The 18080-nt window shown below is 46.6% G+C and overlaps 1 protein-coding gene across 1 annotated transcript in view; it reads left to right on the top strand.

Annotated features, from left to right (window-relative positions):
- HDGFL3 (HDGF like 3) overlaps nt 1-17215 on the top strand; it is a 99286-nt gene extending 82071 nt beyond the window's left edge. The window contains exons 6-8 of the mRNA XM_075345845.1: nt 2398-2541; nt 13063-13149; nt 14487-17215. Of these exons, the coding sequence (XP_075201960.1) occupies nt 2398-2541; nt 13063-13122 (204 nt within the window). The 3' untranslated portion in view covers nt 13123-13149; nt 14487-17215. The remainder of the gene's footprint in view (nt 1-2397; nt 2542-13062; nt 13150-14486) is intronic.
- Nucleotides 17216-18080: the final 865 nt, after the last annotated feature.

Below are 18080 nucleotides of genomic sequence, written 5' to 3'. Positions count from 1 at the left end.
GGAGTGCGCAGCATGGGGGATAAAGCACGATGGGGAGTGCGCAGCATGGGGGATGGAGCACGATGGGGAGTGCGCAGCATGGGGGATAAAGCACGATGGGGAGTGCGCAGCATGGGGGATAAAGCACGATGGGGAGTGCGCAGCATGGGGGATGGAGCACGATGGGGAGTGCGCAGCATGGGGGATGGAGCACGATGGGGGGTGCGCAGCATGGGGGATGGAGCACGATGGGGAGTACGCAGCATGGGGGATGGAGCACGATGGGGAGTGCGCAGCATGGGGGATGGAGCACGATGGGGAGTGCGCAGCATGGGGGATAAAGCACGATGGGGAGTGCGCAGCATGGGGGATGGAGCACGATGGGGAGTGCGCAGCATGGGGGATAAAGCACGATGGGGAGTGCGCAGCATGGGGGATAAAGCACGATGGGGAGTGCGCAGCATGGGGGATGGAGCACGATGGGGGGTGCGCAGCATGGGGGATGGAGCACGATGGGGAGTGCGCAGCATGGGGGATGGAGCACGATGGGGAGTACGCAGCATGGGGGAAAGAGCACGATGGGGAGTGCGCAGCATGGGGGACAGAGCACGATGGGGAGTGCGCAGCATGGGGGATAGAGCACGATGGGGAGTGTGCAGCATGGGGGATGGAGCACGATCGGGAATGCGCAGCATGGGGGATAGAGCACGATGGAGAGTGCGCAGCATGGGGGATGGAGCACGATGGGGAGTGCGCAGCATGGGGGATGGAGCACGGTGGGGGGTGCGCAGCATGGGGGATGGAGCACGATGGGGGGTGCGCAGCATGGGGGATGGAGCACGTTTGGGAATGTGCAGCATGGGGGATAGAGCACGATGGGGAGTGCGCAGCATGGGGCATGGAGCATGATGGGGAGTGCGCAGCATGGGGGATGGAGCACGTTTGGGAGTGCGAAGCATGGGGGATGGAGCACGATGGGGAATGCACAGCATGGGGGATGGAGCACAATGGGGAGTGCGCAGCATGGGGGATGGAGCACAATGGGGAGTGCGCAGCATGGGGGATGGAGCACGATGGGGGGGATGGAGCACGATGGGGGGTGCGCAGCATGAGGGATGGAACACGATGGGGGGGTGCGCAGCATGGGGGATGGAGCACGATGGGGAGTGCGCAGCATGGGGGATGGAGCACGATGGGGGGTGCGCAGCATGGGGGATGGAGCACGATGGGGGGTGCGCACCATGGGGGATGGAGCACGATGGGTGCGCAGCATGGGGGATGGAGCTCGATGGGGGGTGCACACCTTCCCCCAAAACACACACACACCGCCACACACGCACTGCACAACACACCACACACACACTGGGAACCACAAACACTGCCCTACACAGACACCCACACACACAGACAACGCCGCACACACACAACACCCAACACACAAACACCGCGGCACACACAAATATACGCACATACCGCACAACACACACATTGCACAAAACATACCTCCCCCCAAAACACACACACACCCCACACCCACACAAACCGCGGAACACAAACACACAATGCTACAGACACACAGCGCTCTACAAACAACGCAACACACAAACAACACCGCTCTCACCCCCCACCACACCCAGACATCACACAGAACATGTACAGCGCCTACACAAACACTTGGTAACTACACACAACATCTATATATATATATATATATATATATATATATATATATATATATATATATATATAGATATATATATAACAAAAATCATACATTAACTACACAATTCTAGAATACCCGATGCGTAGAATCGGGCCACCTTCTAGTAGAAAATAAAAATCACACAACTGCAGATTCAAGTTCCCCATGGAGACTTAAAAATAGACTAAGGCCATGTGCACACGGTGTGTATTTGGTATTTTACCTGAATATTTTGAAGCCAAAACCATTTTTTGGAATGCTGCCGTCCTTATAGTTTTAAATTGATATATAGCTTTCGATATATAGATCCATAGAATAAGATATATTTACAGTAAATAAGTTATCAAATTGAAAGATTGGGTCATGTTCACATGCTCATTGTGGTTTCTATGGTGGTGTGGTTTAACAAAATTTGGGATTGAGGATCCTTCTTCCATCGCAGATAGGAACAGAGGCTACCATTGCATTATGTATGTTTGTTAGGCTAAATTCACATGTCCAGTAATGATGTTCAAGCAACAGTGCTAACCACTGAGCCACTACTGTATTTCATGGGCAGCATGGTAGCTCAGTGGTTAGCACATTGCACATTAAGAAGCCATGCTGACAGGGAATTTAGATTGTGAGATGATATCTGTAAATTGCTGTGGACATTAATGGCGCTATATAAGAAAGTAACATGAATACACATTTTTCTATTCTTAAAAATATTTCAGAAACCATCGAAGCTTTCTCGGAAATCTTCAGGAGACGAAGGAGAAAAAGACAGCAAAGATGAAGAAAATAAGAGTGGTTCAGAGGCTGGTGATGCGGATAACGACACAAGAAATGCGTCAGAGGTGCAGAAAAGCAGTGCGGGGGTACGACTACATGTTTTATGGTACCACTGCATATTATGGCACAGCTCAGAAGTGATTGCAGACAAATATCGTAGTTGTAAGCATAAGTTGCATTGTGTTATACTGATTAATACTTTGAGGATATAGACTTAACTGTACATATTGCGCTGGGGTAAGAGTGTATGGAAGAGGCTCAAAAGCTGCGCTCCCTCCACACGTAGCTGATGCTGGCTATATTAAATAGCTGGCATCTGTATAACAACCATGGCCGGAGCTGAGTTCTGACCGTGAAAGTTAACCATTTAGATGCTTCTGTCAATCTCTGACAGTGAGATGGAAATTCCATCATAGCCGGTGCTTACGCCGACCCCCATCTACCCTTTATGTTGTGATCCCATGGCCTACTAAAGCCCCCCTGATGCTGCCATCTTGGTCCTTTGTTGAAGCTCAGATATTTGCTGAGCTTCAAAGGAGACTCTGATTCACAGGGTATTGCAGGTTCATGAATCCTGAGTGGACTAGCAACAAAAAATAAAAATAAATATTCAAATCACCACCCCTTTTCCCCCATTAAAAATAAAGAAATTTAAAAAGTAAACCTAAAAATAATTAACCCAGTCTGTAAACGCCATAATATTCAAAACGTCTTATAGAGCCCAACATAGTATCAATACATCACTTCGCCATGCCATAAAAAGCCCCCACACATTATTATGTCTTTATAGAGCTCCACTTATTCCATGGTGCTGTATGGGTTACATACAGAATATTGATATACATTTCAGTGAGTAAACTAACAATGACACACAGGTACAGGGGGAAGAGGGCCCTGACTTTGCGAGCTTACTTTCTATAAGACATATATTGATAGAAAAAAAGTTATGAGTCTTGGAAAATCGTGACACGATCTATCGCTAGAATAGACATAGTTATGGTCCACCCACATGGCTGAGGAATTTTTCAACCAAATAAACTGTAAGGTGACTAAACTAGACTCACTTTGCTTTATTATTTGCAGAGGGGTCTGACTGACCTTAAAATCTATTACAGTAAACCCATTCTCTGCCAATTTTGGCATCTTATGACTTTATTTGAGGCGTGTAATGTGCTTGGCTAATGCAATAATACTGGAAAGGTGCCCATTAAAACAACCTGAAAAAAAACACTACAAAAGACTCTTATCATAAGAGCATCGACATTGGAAACAAGGCTAGCAATCCTTGAGCCACTACAGAATGAAAAATTGGGAATCGGTAGTGTAAAGTCAGAGATGTTAAATATTAGTATTATACATGGATCATTGTAAAATGTAAATACCTACTTATTTCTGTGAATGCAGAAAGTAACATACTGTAGAAGTATAGAAAGTAAGTAACTGGAATAATAGTTACATAAAAACTATTTTCAGAAACCGGTACTGACATTTCAAGCAAACTAACAAAACAACCAAATAATTCCTATAACGTTGTGTTAGTTCCCTCACTTATTTATAAGCATATTGTTAATGAATAAAAAAGTAGTGCGGCCTCTCCACACCTTCATCTCACAACACATTTATCTTAAGAGGCAATGCCAGAAAAGTGCAGATATTTCAGTCACGGTTATCTTAATTTCTATATTTATGGGAAAGTCCATAGGGGATCTTCATTTCCGTTTATAGAGATGACGAGGCACAAAATTATTTCCTGGCTGGGAGATCTCTTTATTATTAGCACAATGTTAATGATACATACTTTGATATGGTTGCTAAGATACAGTTTCCAGAAAAAAAAATGATATACGTTAACAGATGCGATACATCCTGATTAGAAGTAACGTACAAAAAAAGCAGACAGTAAAGTCTCCAAGATCGATATGTGGTGAGTACAGGGATTTAATGAAATAGCACCTATCAATATGTGGCTTTAACTGGCGAATTTAACTTTATTTGGAAGAAGAACACAGAAATGAAAGGGAAAAGAATGCAGACTGGAATATAAAAAAAACATTCATGGAAGACATGGTAATTATTGCTTCTACACATGAAATCTACATAAAATATACAAGACTAGACAAGAACAAGTAGTTACCGTCACTGTTTTTAACCTCTTCATGACACATGACGTACTGGGTACGTCATGAATCGTGTCAGTTCCTCTTACAGCCGTCAAAGGGCCGTGTGTGAGAGGAGAGCTGCTTTTGTGCAGATCAGAGCAATGCTGCTCTGGTCTACAAGAAAGAATGAACGATCAGACTGCTGATCGTTATAGTCCCCTAGGGGGACTAGTAAAAAAAAAAAAAAAAGTTAAATAAAGTTTAAATTGCCCCATTGAAAAGTAAAGGGTTAAAAAAATATGATTGGTAAACGGCGTAGCGGCAAAAAAATTACAAACATCAAAATTACATTTTTTTGGTCGCTGCGAATTTTGCGTGATCAAAACGGCGCTTCTGCGCATAAATGGTACCATTAAAAACATCAGTTCAAGACGCAAAAAGTAATCCATCACTGAGCCATAGATCCCAAAAAATGAGAACGCTACGGATCATGGAAAATGGCGCAAAAAGTGCGCCATTTTTTTTTTACAAACTTCTGATTTTTTTTTAACCCCTTAGATAAAAGTAAACCTATACATGTTTGGTGTTTACAAACACGTACTGACCTGAGGCGTCACACCGACACATTAGTTTTACCATATAGTGAACACTATGAATAAACTATCCCAAAAACAATCATACAATCGTACTTTTTTTGCAATCTTTTTGCAGTTGGAATTTTTTTGCCGTTTTCCAGTACACTATATGGTAAAACTTATGGTTTCATTTAAAAATAGAACTCGTCCCGCAAAAAATAAGCCCTCATATGGCAAGATTGACAGAAAAATTAAAAGGTTACGGTTCTCGGAAGGAGAGCGAAAAAAACAAAACGGTATATCGCCCAGGAGTGAAGGGGTTAAAGGGAACTTATTCTTCCCTGTAGCCATGGGCTTTCAATCAAAGGGGCGCGTTTTCAGTAACTGCTCTGTGGATAGTAAGCGGCGGCTGTAATCGCACCCCAGCACTGACTGACACCCACTTCAGCATTGCTTCTGTACAGGGGCAAGCTGTGCACTATCTAGACAACCCATTTTTAACCTTTAACTGACATCCACCATACACTTGCGTTGCAAGTTTGTAGTGGGTGTATGGAGCGGGCTCACAGTTTGGGCTCACCCCATACACGGCAAGTAATAACTGTATTTTACAGTCAGGACCTGCCTATAACAACAGCAGCATTAACAGTGTACCCCCCTTCGCAGTAGACTCATACTTACCAGACCCGGATGTCTATGTGACTCCCAGGTTCTCCCTGTGATTTCCGGTGGGCCCACCCAGCAGGTATGCTTCACGCCATCCTCCCCTGCTTCTGGCCACGCACACAGATCGCACACACATTCATACACACACACCACACATCACCACATCCGGTGGTACAGAATGCCTCCGGCCACATGGCAAGATGGGAGGAGGTTACACATCGCAGGTCCTGTAAGCATTCTATCCGCAGCTGCAGGTCCTTGCGCTCCACCTCACTGCGTCTCAGGAAATCATTATCGCTGGATGTGGTGAGTGTGTGTGCGATCTGATGGATGATTGTGTGTGTGTGTGTGTTATCTGATGTGTGTAGGTGTGCAATCTGATGAGTGTGTGTGCGATCCACTGCAGCTCCACCTGCTCGGCGTCTGGTGAGTGTGATTGCGTGGTGTCGCTATCTATAATGAAGTGTCCTGCACTATCTTTAACTTTTTAGTGGCACCGACACTTCATTATTGAACTGTGACTAGGACTTATTTTCAGGGTAGGGCTTATATTTAAGCCTTGCTCCGAAAATGCTGAAAATCCCCACTAGGGCTTATTTCTGGAAAAACATGGTAGTAAGAAATTCATTTTCTTGACATGAAATACCTTGAGCAGCAGCATTTATAGGAAGAACCAGCCAACTATTTGTGAAGTACTTATTTATTTTTCTTTATCGTTCCTATGGGAGACCCAGACATTGGGTGTATAGCTTCTGCCTCCGGAGGACACACAAAGTACTACACTAAAAAAGTGTAGCTCCTCCCTCTGAGCATATACACCCCCTGGATAACCAAATCTAGCCAGTTCATTGTTTTGTGTTCAGGAGGCATACATCCACACATGCATTCTCATCTGATTTTTCATTTTGGAAAGTTTTTGAAGAAAAGCGGGTCCAAGCCTGGACTCCCGGCATGTCCCTTCTCACCCCACTGTGTCGGCGGTGTTGTTAAGGTTGATTCCAGGGCTGGAGCCTTACATGCCGCGCTCCTTCACCATCCCTCGGGCTCTGGCTTGAAGTGGGAGCCAGCACGGTTCTCCCTGCTTTGCAGGAGGCCGGTCTCCATCCGCAGCCCTTCAGGATCCTGCTGGACGGAGCACTCATCCCCAGGGACTTGAAACCCTGCGTCTCACAAGCTAAGTATCTGAGACGTTTATGTTCGGGGGGTCCTTTGTATTTTATTGTTGGGGAGAGTGTGCTGTGCTGACATTTCCGGCCGGTTCTCTGGTTGTCACCTGAGAACCGCGCCGATGGAGCCTGCGCGCCGGCCGCATCGCTTAAATTTAGGCCCCGGCTTCGCCTGAGGCCTAGTTTCGATTTCACTGCCCTTGCATGTCAATCATGCAGAGGGACAGTGCGGCTCCGCCCAGCGGCCGTTCGGCACAGGGGAGGGACACTCCTCTCTGAGTAAATGTCCCCTCCCCTGTAAATCTCCTTGGCCGTCCAGATCCCGCTCTCAGAGTAGGTCCCGCCCCCTCTCCTCGCTCCGGCGCCATTTTATCAGCGTTCTCTCAGCGATCAGCGCTGGCTGCAGCATCCCTGCTAATCTGTCTGGGGGTCCGGGCTGTGGGATCTGGAGGGCACACAAACGGTCTGGTAAGCCACAACCTCCGGTTGTGGACCTGCTTATATACTCTCTGGGGGTCATCCTGGCTCAGAGCCCCTACTTAAGCAGCATGTCTCACACAAGGAGCAAGGCTGTACGCAATATGCATTGCAGGTAAGCTCGTGCTGCCTGAACCGAGCACATATCCACATTGTGATGCCTGCTCTAACCTGACAATGTCTCAGCCTGGAATCGCACCCACAGTGGTCCCTCCGGCTGCTTTGGCTCCGGTGGCTGAACCCCCGGCTTGGGTAGAATCCTTCTCTAGGTCAATCTCCCAGTCTTTTGCCGACTCCATGGGACAGCTGTCCCGGACTTTGCTGAACATGCATCAGCCCCCTTCTCAGGACGCCTCTGCTGCTAGGTCTCTCTCAGCGGAGCTCACAGAGGATTCTTCATCTGGTCCCAGACCCCGTCCTCCTAAGAGGAGACGCAGGGCTCCCTCTCCTCGTCCCGCGGCTCTGATTCAAGAGCTGACTCGCAGGACGAGGAGGATGCCTTTACTGGGGGCTCGGAGGCTACCTCCATGTGCCCCATTGATCTGTCCGAAAGTGACTCACATGTTAGTGATTTGATTGCGTCCATTAATTCTGTACTGGACCTCAATCCGCCAGTATCAGAGGAGCAACCCTCTCTGGCAGAAAAGCACCAGTTTACCTTGCCTAAGAGGACAAGGAGTGTGTTCTTTAACCACTCCAGTTTTCAGGCCACTGTGACCAAGCCTAGGGCCTGTCCTGACAAACGCTTCCCAAAGCATGGTTCTGATGACCGTTTTCCCTTTCCACCAGAGGTGGTCAAGGAGTGGGCTCATTCACCAAAGGTAGACCCTCCGGTGTGTACACTCTCAGCCCGGACAGTTGTATCAGTGGCTGATGGCACCTCACTTAAGGATTCCACTGACCGCCAGGTTGACCTTCTGGCCAAATCTGTATATGAGGCGGCAGGGGCCTCGTTCTCCCCATCTTTTGCAGCAGTGTGGGCTCTCAAAGCCATCTCTGCTTCTCTAGAGGAGATGCATTCCCTCACCAGGGAATCTATGCCCGAAATGGTTGCCTTAACTTCCCAAGCTTCAGCTTTTTCATCCTATGCCATGTCTGCCATGCTGGAAGCTTCTCACCGCACTGCGGTGGCTTCGGCTAATTCCCTCGCTATCCGCAGGATCTTGTGGCTTCGAGAGTGGAAGGCAGACGCTTCTTCAAAGACGTACCTTGCTGGGCTCCCTTTTGCTGGGTCCAGGCTGTTCGGTGAACAACTGGATGAAATTATTAAGGTAGCTACTGGCGGGAAGAGTACTTCCATGCCACAAACTAAAACCAGGAAACCTGTCCAGGGCAGGAACCAGTCGAGGTTTCGTTCCTTTCGTTCCTCCAACTGGTCGTCCTCTAAGCCCTCGGCCTCGTCCACTAACTCAGCCAAGGACCAAAAACCCAACTGGCGCACAAAGCCTCGTCCTCAGAAGACCGCAGGAGCTGCTGCCACTAAGGCAGCCTCCTCTTGACTATCTGGCCGCGCCAGCAACGTCCTTGGTCGGTGGCAGGCTCTCCCACTTTGGCGACGTGTGGTTTCAACACGTCTCCGATCAGTGGGTGCGGGATATCATCTCCCACGGCTACAGGATAGAATTCTCTTCCAGCCCGCCAAACAGATTTTTCTGTCAACTCCCCCCTGCTCCAAGGCCGCCGCCTTCTCTCAGGCCGTGGCATCCTTGCAGGCCATTGGAGTAATTGTACCGGTTCCCGCCCGGGAACGGTTCAGAGGTTTCTACTCAAATCTCTTCCTAGTTCCCAAAAAGGACGGTTCCTTCCGGCCCATCCTGGATCTCAAGCTTCTCAACAAGCATGTTCAGGTGCGGCATTTTCGCATGGAGTCTCTGCGATCAGTCATTGCCTCAATGACCCAAGGAGATTTCCTGGCATCCATCGACATCAGAGATGCCTATCTGCATGTGCCAATTGCAGTTTCACACCAGCGTTGGCTACGTTTTGCAATCGGAGAGGAACATTTCCAATTCGTGGCTCTCCCCTTCGGGTTAGCCACGGCCCCTCGAGTATTCACCAAGGTCATGGCAGCAGTGGTTGCGGTTCTGCACCTCCAGGGGTTGGCAGTGATTCCTTACCTGGACGACCTTCTAGTCAAGGCTTCATCCAGTGCAGACTGTCAGCGGAGTGTCTCGCTCACTCTCGCCACTCTAGTCCAATTCGGGTGGCTTGTCAATCTGCCCAAATCCTCTCTGACTCCGACCCAGAAGCTCACGTACCTAGGGATGCAATTCGAGACTCTGCCGGCACTTGTGAAGCTGCCCTTAGTAAAACAGCAGTCCCTCCATCTGGCGGTGCGCTCTTTGCTGAGGCCCCACCGTCATTCCATCAGGCACCTAATGCAGGTGCTGGGTCAGATGGTGGCGTCAATGGAAGCGGTTCCCTTTGCCCAGTTCCATCTGCGTCCTCTGCAGCTGGACATTCTCCGCTGTTGGGACAAGCGGACTTCCTCCTTGCACAGGTTAGTGGCTCTGTCGCCACAGACCAGGGGCTCCCTTCAGTGGTGGCTTCGGCCCCTCTCTCTGTCTCAGGGACGCTCCTTCCTGGCCCCGTCCTGGGTGATCCTCACCACGGATGCCAGTCTATCCGGCTGGGGAGCAGTATATCTCCACCACAGAGCGCAGGGCACTTGGACTCCGTCCGAATCAGCCCTCTCGATCAATGTGCTGGAAATCAGAGCTGTGCTTCTAGCTCTCTTAGCCTTTCACCACCTGTTGGCGGGCAAGCACATCCGAGTCCAGTCAGACAACGCAACAGCGGTTGCCTACATCAATCACCAAGGCGGGACACGCAGCCGCCTGGCAATGTTGGAGGTTCAACGCATCCTTCAGTGGACGGAGGACTCCAAGTCCACCATATCCGCAGTCCACATCCCAGGCGTGGAAAACTGGGAGGCAGATTATCTCAGCCGTCAAACCGTGGACAGTGGCGAGTGGTCTCTGCATCCGGCAGTGTTTCGGTCAATCTGCCGCAAGTGGGGCACTCCGGAAGTGGATCTAATGGCATCCCGGCACAACAACAAGGTTCCGGTTTACGTGGCTCGCTCCCACGATCCTCAGGCCTTTGCAGCGGACGCTCTGGTTCAAGATTGGTCCCAGTTTCGTCTGTCCTACGTGTTTCCCCCTCTAGCTCTCTTGCCCAGAGTCCTGCGCAAGATCAGAATGGAGGGCCGTCGGGTCATCCTCATTGCTCCGGACTGGCCCAGGCGAGCTTGGTACCCAGACCTGCTCCATCTGTCCGTAGAGGTGCCGTGGCATCTCCCGGACCGTCCAGACCTTCTCTTACAAGGTCCGTTTTTCCGCCAGAATTCTGCGGCTCTCAGATTGACGGCGTGGCTCTTGAGTCCTGGATCTTGACGACTTCTGGTATCCCTCCTGAAGTCATCTCCACTATGACTCGGGCTCGGAAGTCTTCCTCGGCCAAAATCTATCACAGGACCTGGAGAATTTTCCTGTCCTGGTGTCGCTCTTCCGGCCATGCTCCTTGGCCTTTTTCCTTGCCGACCCTCCTGTCCTTTCTACAGTCCGGTCTGCAGCTAGGACTATCCCTCAATTCCCTCAAGGGACAGGTCTCGGCTCTGTCAGTGTTGTTCCAGCGGCGTATCGCCCGGCTGGCTCAGGTGCGCATCTTCATGCAGGGCGCGTCTCACATCATTCCGCCTTACCGGTGGCCCTTGGATCCCTGGGACCTCAATCTGGTCCTCACGGCCTTGCAGAAACCCCCCTTTGAGCCTCTTAGGGAGGTTTCTTTGTCTCGTCTTTCACAGAAAGTGGTCTTTCTAGTGGCCATAACTTCCCTCAGGAGAGTCTCTGATTTGGCTGCGCTCTCTTCGGAGTCACCTTTTTTGTTTTTTCATCAAGACAAGGTGGTTCTCCGTCCGACTCCGGACTTTCTCCCTAATGTGGTTTCTCCTTTCCACCTTAACCAGGACATTTCCCTGCCTTCCTTTTGTCCGGCTCCTGTTCATCGCTTTGAAAAAGCGTTGCATACTCTGGATCTGGTGCGGGCGCTCCGGATCTATGTGTCTCGCACCGCTGTTCTTAGGCGGTCCACCTCTCTTTTTGTGCTAACCACAGGTCGGCGTAAGGGCCTCTCGGCTTCTAAGCCGACCTTGGCTCGTTGGATTAGGTCGGCCATTTCCGATGCCTACCAGTGTACTCAGGTGCCTCCCACGCCGGGGATCAAGGCACACTCGACCAGAGCTGTCGGTGCCTCTTGGGCTTTCAGGCACCAGGCTACGGCTCAGCAGGTCTGTCAGGCTGCCACTTGGACTAGTCTGCATACCTTTTCAAAGCACTACCAAGTGCATGCTCATGCTTCGGCAGATGCGAGCTTGGGCAGACGCATCCTTCAGGCGGCTGTCGCCCATTTGTGAAGTTAGGTTCCGCCTACTTCCCAGTTTTCTGTTTATTCCCACCCATGGACTGCTTTGAGACGTCCCAATGTCTGGGTCTCCCATAGGAACGATAAAGAAAAAGAGAATTTTGTTTACTTACCGTAAATTCTTTTTCTTATAGTTCCGTATTGGGAGACCCAGCACCCTCCCTGTTGCCTGTTGGCAGTTTCTTGTTCCGCGTGTTATCACCGGCTGTTGTTGTAGACAGAGGCTCCGGTTGTTCCGGTTCTTGCTCTATCTCTACTTGTGGGTGGCTATTCTCCTTCAGCTTTTGCACTAAACTGGCTAGATTTGGTTATCCAGGGGGTGTATATGCTCAGAGGGAGGAGCTACACTTTTTTAGTGTAGTACTTTGTGTGTCCTCCGGAGGCAGAAGCTAAACACCCAATGTCTGGGTCTCCCAATACGGAACTATAAGAAAAAGAATTTACGGTAAGTAAACAAAATTCTCTTCATTAGAACCACCTGTAAAACTTTTGGCCATATAAATGGGACACTGAGATGTCATAACAATTATACTACAACTGTGGTAAAAACACTTTTACTATAACACATGCTATCATAATGCATCCTGGAAATCCTTATATGCAGTACAGTATATAGTATATATTACGAATGCTGACAATTTTAGTGGGCTTCTCCTGCAATGTGTATGTGGCCTGCCCACAGACCTCTGTATTCAGGGAAATGGAGGATCATATGAATTAAACTTGGACATGTCACATCCTTTGCTACCCGAAGACATGACTTGCTAGCGTGGTCCCCTATTCCTATCAAAACAGACATGCCAGCTGGGCCAATCTAAGCGTCCATATTATTCAGAGATTGTGTAAAACTGCAGTCAGCCAAATGACTGAAGCATTTTCTTCTTGCGCTATTTTTAAGTTCATGGAATGAATCAAAGTCAAATGTATAAAACCGTTCTTTGAACTTCTCTTATGAGATCTGTTCCACCTGCTAAACTGCATCCATGAAAAATTGCTGAAAATGAAAATGTAAGTAGAAATCGTGAAGTAACCTCGCTGAGAGAACTTTTCTACCCTGCATAGGTGATGTATACGTGGCATTGTGTAATTGTGAGGCTGTATATACTGTGCAGCCTCATACTATATCCAGCATAAGAAGTACACAAAACGTTTTCTGCTTGGACAAAAGGTTTTACACAAGGTGTTCTGTGATTTCTCTGCAGAATGTATACGCAAGAGCTGGGTCCCGTAAGAAATGCACAGATGCTAAAGAGAAATTATAATTCCTAGTGGCACTCAGGCAAGATTTGGTAAGCGTTGTCATTTTTCCTTGTGACATGATCTGAGGGGCTGCACACATTCAGATCCACATGAACTGTGATACAACCTGCATTATGCATGGGTAAAAAAATATGAAATAATTTAGATTTGATTATTTTTTGTTCCTATTACTTTTTACTGCAGGTAATGGTATATGTGGTATATGTTCACTATCATAATTATGTATTGGATGTAATAAAATAATATACCATTTCACTGGCACATACATATGTGTGCATATTACATTCCCATAGACTGTGGAAGTATTATTTTGGTATTTAAGCCTCTTTCACATATCCATGTGGCACATACATGTTGTATCTATTTTTTCTAGAAATACCACACGTACTCATTATAAGGGCATGCTTACATGAGCGCAATGCAAGAAAATGTCGCATTGCACTCTGACCAATGTTAGTCAATGAGGGAGAGCAGTTGGTCAGCTTTTCTCACATCCAGATTCTGGATGCGAGAAAAGTCGGAACATGCTGCGATTTTCTGCGAGAGCCGTGTACCCGCACCCATTCAAGTGAATGTGTGCGAGAGAAACATCGGTCTGCACTTGGATGTTATCCTAGTGCAGTGCGATATACGCACAGGCTGACAATGGAGGAGCTGGGGCGATTAACCCCTCCCTCTCCTCCACAGCGCCCACCTCAGCTTCAGAGCTGTGACCCGATTGCAAGAACGAGTCACAGTCACATGGCACTCGGCTCACGCTCGCAGCAGAGCCTGAGCCGGGGGTCATTAGCATAACGCATCTGATGCCATACGTTCGTGTGAGTGCAGCGTAACCTATAGTTATGCTTACCTGTCTGTTTTTTTTTTCCAGTAGGACAGACAACCAGGACCAATTAAAGTCTATGGGTCCATGAAAAACACACACACACCACATAGATGGCATCTGTATACAATCCATGTGCTGAACTTATTTAACATTGCAAACTATAGGAGAGGCTTTGTAATTTATTTCATTAATGATCCATCTGTGAAAAACACTGATGACAATAAAATGGACACGGACTGTGCACTGATCTAAAACACTGACTACAATACAATTTTTTCACGTATGTGTAAATGAGTCCTTAGTCTGTAAAATAGATACGTAACTGATTTCTAATATTTTATACATTTGTTGTGCCTGATGCTTTGCCACAGCTTCTGCAAACTGGGCCTTGTGGTACATTGATACCAGCAGAGAGTTGTAGACACTGTAGTTGTTCTTCTGCGCTTACTGTAATATTTCCCACCTTCTTTGTAGCTGTATAGATTCGATTTTCTGCTGTAAATTACATGAAATTGACATGTTGATATTTTTTCTTTTCAGAAGTAACTAAGCTCAGCATACCGTGAGAAGAGGTCCATATTTCGCAGTTTAGTATTCTTGGATTTGAAATGGCTCAACACATTTAATTGTTGCCACCAAGAATTTGTCAGTTTGTAAGCATAATATCATGTTCCTGTTTGTTGTGTTTGCTGGCATCAGAAGTGTTTCTCCTCCAGGGGGCAGCTTTTTATTTTTCATTATTCTGTTGCATGATGTTGCCCTTTATACTAGCTAATTTTAAGTTTTCACAAATTTCAACTTGTGTAATTATTTCTAATTAAAAAAAATGCTAATTAAAGTACATATAGAAACAAAACTGAATAACACATTATATACAGCTTCCAGTTTTTAGCTGTCATTCTTTGCAGGCAAGTATAACAGCTTTAGGTACTCTTAACTCTGCCAGGGCTTACTGGGTAGATCACTGCATCTTTCTCGCTCACCGCTATACATGTTATATGTAGTGATGAGCGAGCTCTATCATGCTCGGGTGCTCAGTACTCGTAAGGAGCAGTTGGAAGCTCAGAGAAGCGCGGCTCGAGTACCCGAGTATAAAGGAAGTCAGTGAGGGAACTGTAGCATTTTTTTCCAGAAAATTTCCCTGAAAAATGCTCTAGTTCCCCATTGACTTGCATTATACTCGGGTACTTCAATCGCGCCCTTCAGAACTTCCAACTGCTCTTTACGAGTACGGAGCACCCAAGCATGATAGAGCTCGCTCATCACTAGTTATAGGCTATTTAAAGACCCTTATGAAACTTGTTTGTACGTTCTTGGTACAAGTTATATGGCAGCTCGTAAATATACGTCATTTACGAAACAATATTCATATGAACTGTAAAAGAAGCCTACATATTCAAGAGGAATAGGCAGAAAAATGATAAAGGGAATTTCATTAAACCGAATGTTTTCTTAGTGCATAGCATTCAGTCTACACTATTTATCTAGCACATTCACTTTTGTATGTAATTGTGTTAATGAAATCCAGAAGCAATTAGATGCTTGTGTAATAAACTGACGGCTAGCGAAGCCTCATAAATGTAAAATCCCTGTGTATAAAGACCAACCTGTTCCAGTCCTTGAAACTAATGCGGAAACATTTTCCTTCAATCCTCCCGACAGGATCTGATCCTGTTTTTGTTGCTAATTATTCGGCTTTCAATCAGAACCATGATACAACACAATAAAATGCCCATGTGCTGTTCCTGTTCTTTATTATGCTGATCAGCCATACATAGGTGTGAATGACAGCTCCTGTGTTTGCAGATTGGTACACAGAAAATATTTTTTTGTCATTATGCCTGTAAATGATGTTTTACAGGTCTAATAAATGTGTGCAGCAGAACACAATGTATGTGAACATGGTGAAGACATTGCTTCATTGTGAACAATTGGTTGCGGGTGATGGACAACATAAAGTGGGTACGGAAAGTATTCAGACCCCTTTAAATTTTTCACTCTTTGTTTCAATGCAGCCATTTGGTAAATTCAAAAAAGTTCATTTTTTTTCTCATTAATACACGCTGCACCCCATCTTGACAGAAAAAAAACCCAGCAATGAAGACATTTTTGCAAATGTATTAAACAAGAAAAACTGAAATATCACATGGACATAAGTATTCAGATCCTTTGCTCAGACACTCATATTTAAGTCACATGCTGTCCATTTCCTTGTGCGCCTCCTTGAGATGGTTCTACTCCTTCATTGGAGTCCAGCTGTGTTTAATTAAACTGGTAGGACTTGATTTGGAAAGGCACACACCTGTCTATATAAAACCTCACAGCTCACAGTGCATGTCAGACCAAACGAGAATCATGAGGTCAGAGGAACTGCCCAAGGAGCTCAGAGACAGAATTGTGGCAAGGCAGAGATCTGGCCAAGGTTACAAAAGAATTTCTGTAGTACTCAAGATTCCTAAGACCACAGTAACCTCCATAATCCTTAAATGGAAGAAGTTTGGGACCAGCAGAACTCTTCCTAGACCTGACCATCCAGCCAAACTGAGCAACCATGGGAGAAGAGCCTTGGTGAGAGAGGCGAGAAAGTTCCACAAAGTCAACTATCACTGCAGCCCTTCACCAGTCGGGGCTTTGTGGCAGAGTGGCCCGACGGAAGCCTCTCCTCAGTGCATGATATGAAAGCCCTCATAGAGTTTGCAAAAGAATACATGAAGCACTCCCAGACTGTGAGAAATAACATTCTCTGGTCTGATGAGACGAAGATAGAATTTTTTGGTGATAATTCTATGTGCTATGTGTGGAGAAAACCAGGCACTGCTCATCACCTGCCCAATACAATCCCAACAGAGAAACATGGTGGTGGCAGTATCATACTATGGGGGTGTTTCTCAGCTGCAGGGACAGGATGACTGGTTGCAATTGAAGGAAAGATGAATGTGGCCAAGTACAGAGATATCCTGGAAGAAAACCTCTTCCAGAGTGCTCTGGACCTCACACTTGGCCAAAAGTTCACCTTCCAATAAGACAATGATCCTAAGCACACAGCTAAAATAATAAACGAGTGGCTTCAGAACAACTCTGTGACCATTCTTGACTGGCTGGGCCTAAACCCAATTGAGCATCTCTGGAGAGACCTGAAAATGGCTGTCCACCAACGTTCACTATCCAACCTGACGGAACTGGAGAGGATCTGCAAGGAAGAATGGCAGAGGATCCCCAAATCCAGGTGTGAAAAACTTGTTGCATCATTCCCAAGAAGACTCATGGCTGTACTAGCTCAAAAGGGTGCTTCTACTTAATACTGAGCAAAGGGTCTGAATACTTATGACCATGTGATATTTCAGTTTTTCTTGTTTACTAAATTTGTAAAAATTTCTACATTTCTGTTTTTTTCTGACAAGATGTGATGCGGAGTGTACATTAATGAGAAAAAAAAAGAACTTTTTTGAATTTACCAAATGGCTGCAATGAAACAAAGAGTGATACATTTAAAGGGGTCTGAATACTTTCCGTACCCACTGTAGCTGTTGACAGTTTCCAGTAACAATCAGAGCAGTTAGTGACTGCAGCTCTGGACCTGAGGATCAGATTGGAGACCACTGCTCCAGTAGACTGAGAGGGACGGCCGTAGAATTTAGTGAGTATCTTACAGTGTATTGTTTTCATTATTCCCTGCAACTCTGACAAAGGCTAATGAAAAGGGGTCCCCATTGGCAGGACTACCCGTCCTCAGCTTGATTTAAGGAGAGCCATAGACTGAGGGTTTATCAATAGACAACCATTCCAAAAGATTAATAATGAGCCTAATAAAAGCTTATGCTTCGTTAGATCATATTCCATGTTTCCTATTGGAATCTCTGACAGACACTAATTTTGCCTCATGGTATTTCATTAACTCAAAAAGCTGTTCTTTCTGTTACTACTTTTCCTCTGCCACAATCCTCACATAAGCTAAAAGTGGCCGTACATATAAGTTGGCAGGACCTACCAACCATCTGATATGTATTGTCTGTTCAGCCAAGGTCCATGTGAAAAATAGCCAATGCAAACTAGCACATATGCTAACATTGGGATTGTGTGCTGTCTGTTTTCCACACGGAAAAAAATATGTTCTCATGAATGTACTCTTAGGTG

This window comes from Anomaloglossus baeobatrachus, chromosome 4 (genome assembly GCF_048569485.1).
Source record: "Anomaloglossus baeobatrachus isolate aAnoBae1 chromosome 4, aAnoBae1.hap1, whole genome shotgun sequence".
NCBI classification, from domain to species: domain Eukaryota; kingdom Metazoa; phylum Chordata; class Amphibia; order Anura; family Aromobatidae; genus Anomaloglossus; species Anomaloglossus baeobatrachus.
The sequence above is the reverse complement of the archived record's forward strand: the minus strand, read 5'-3'. Positions and strand labels throughout refer to the sequence as shown.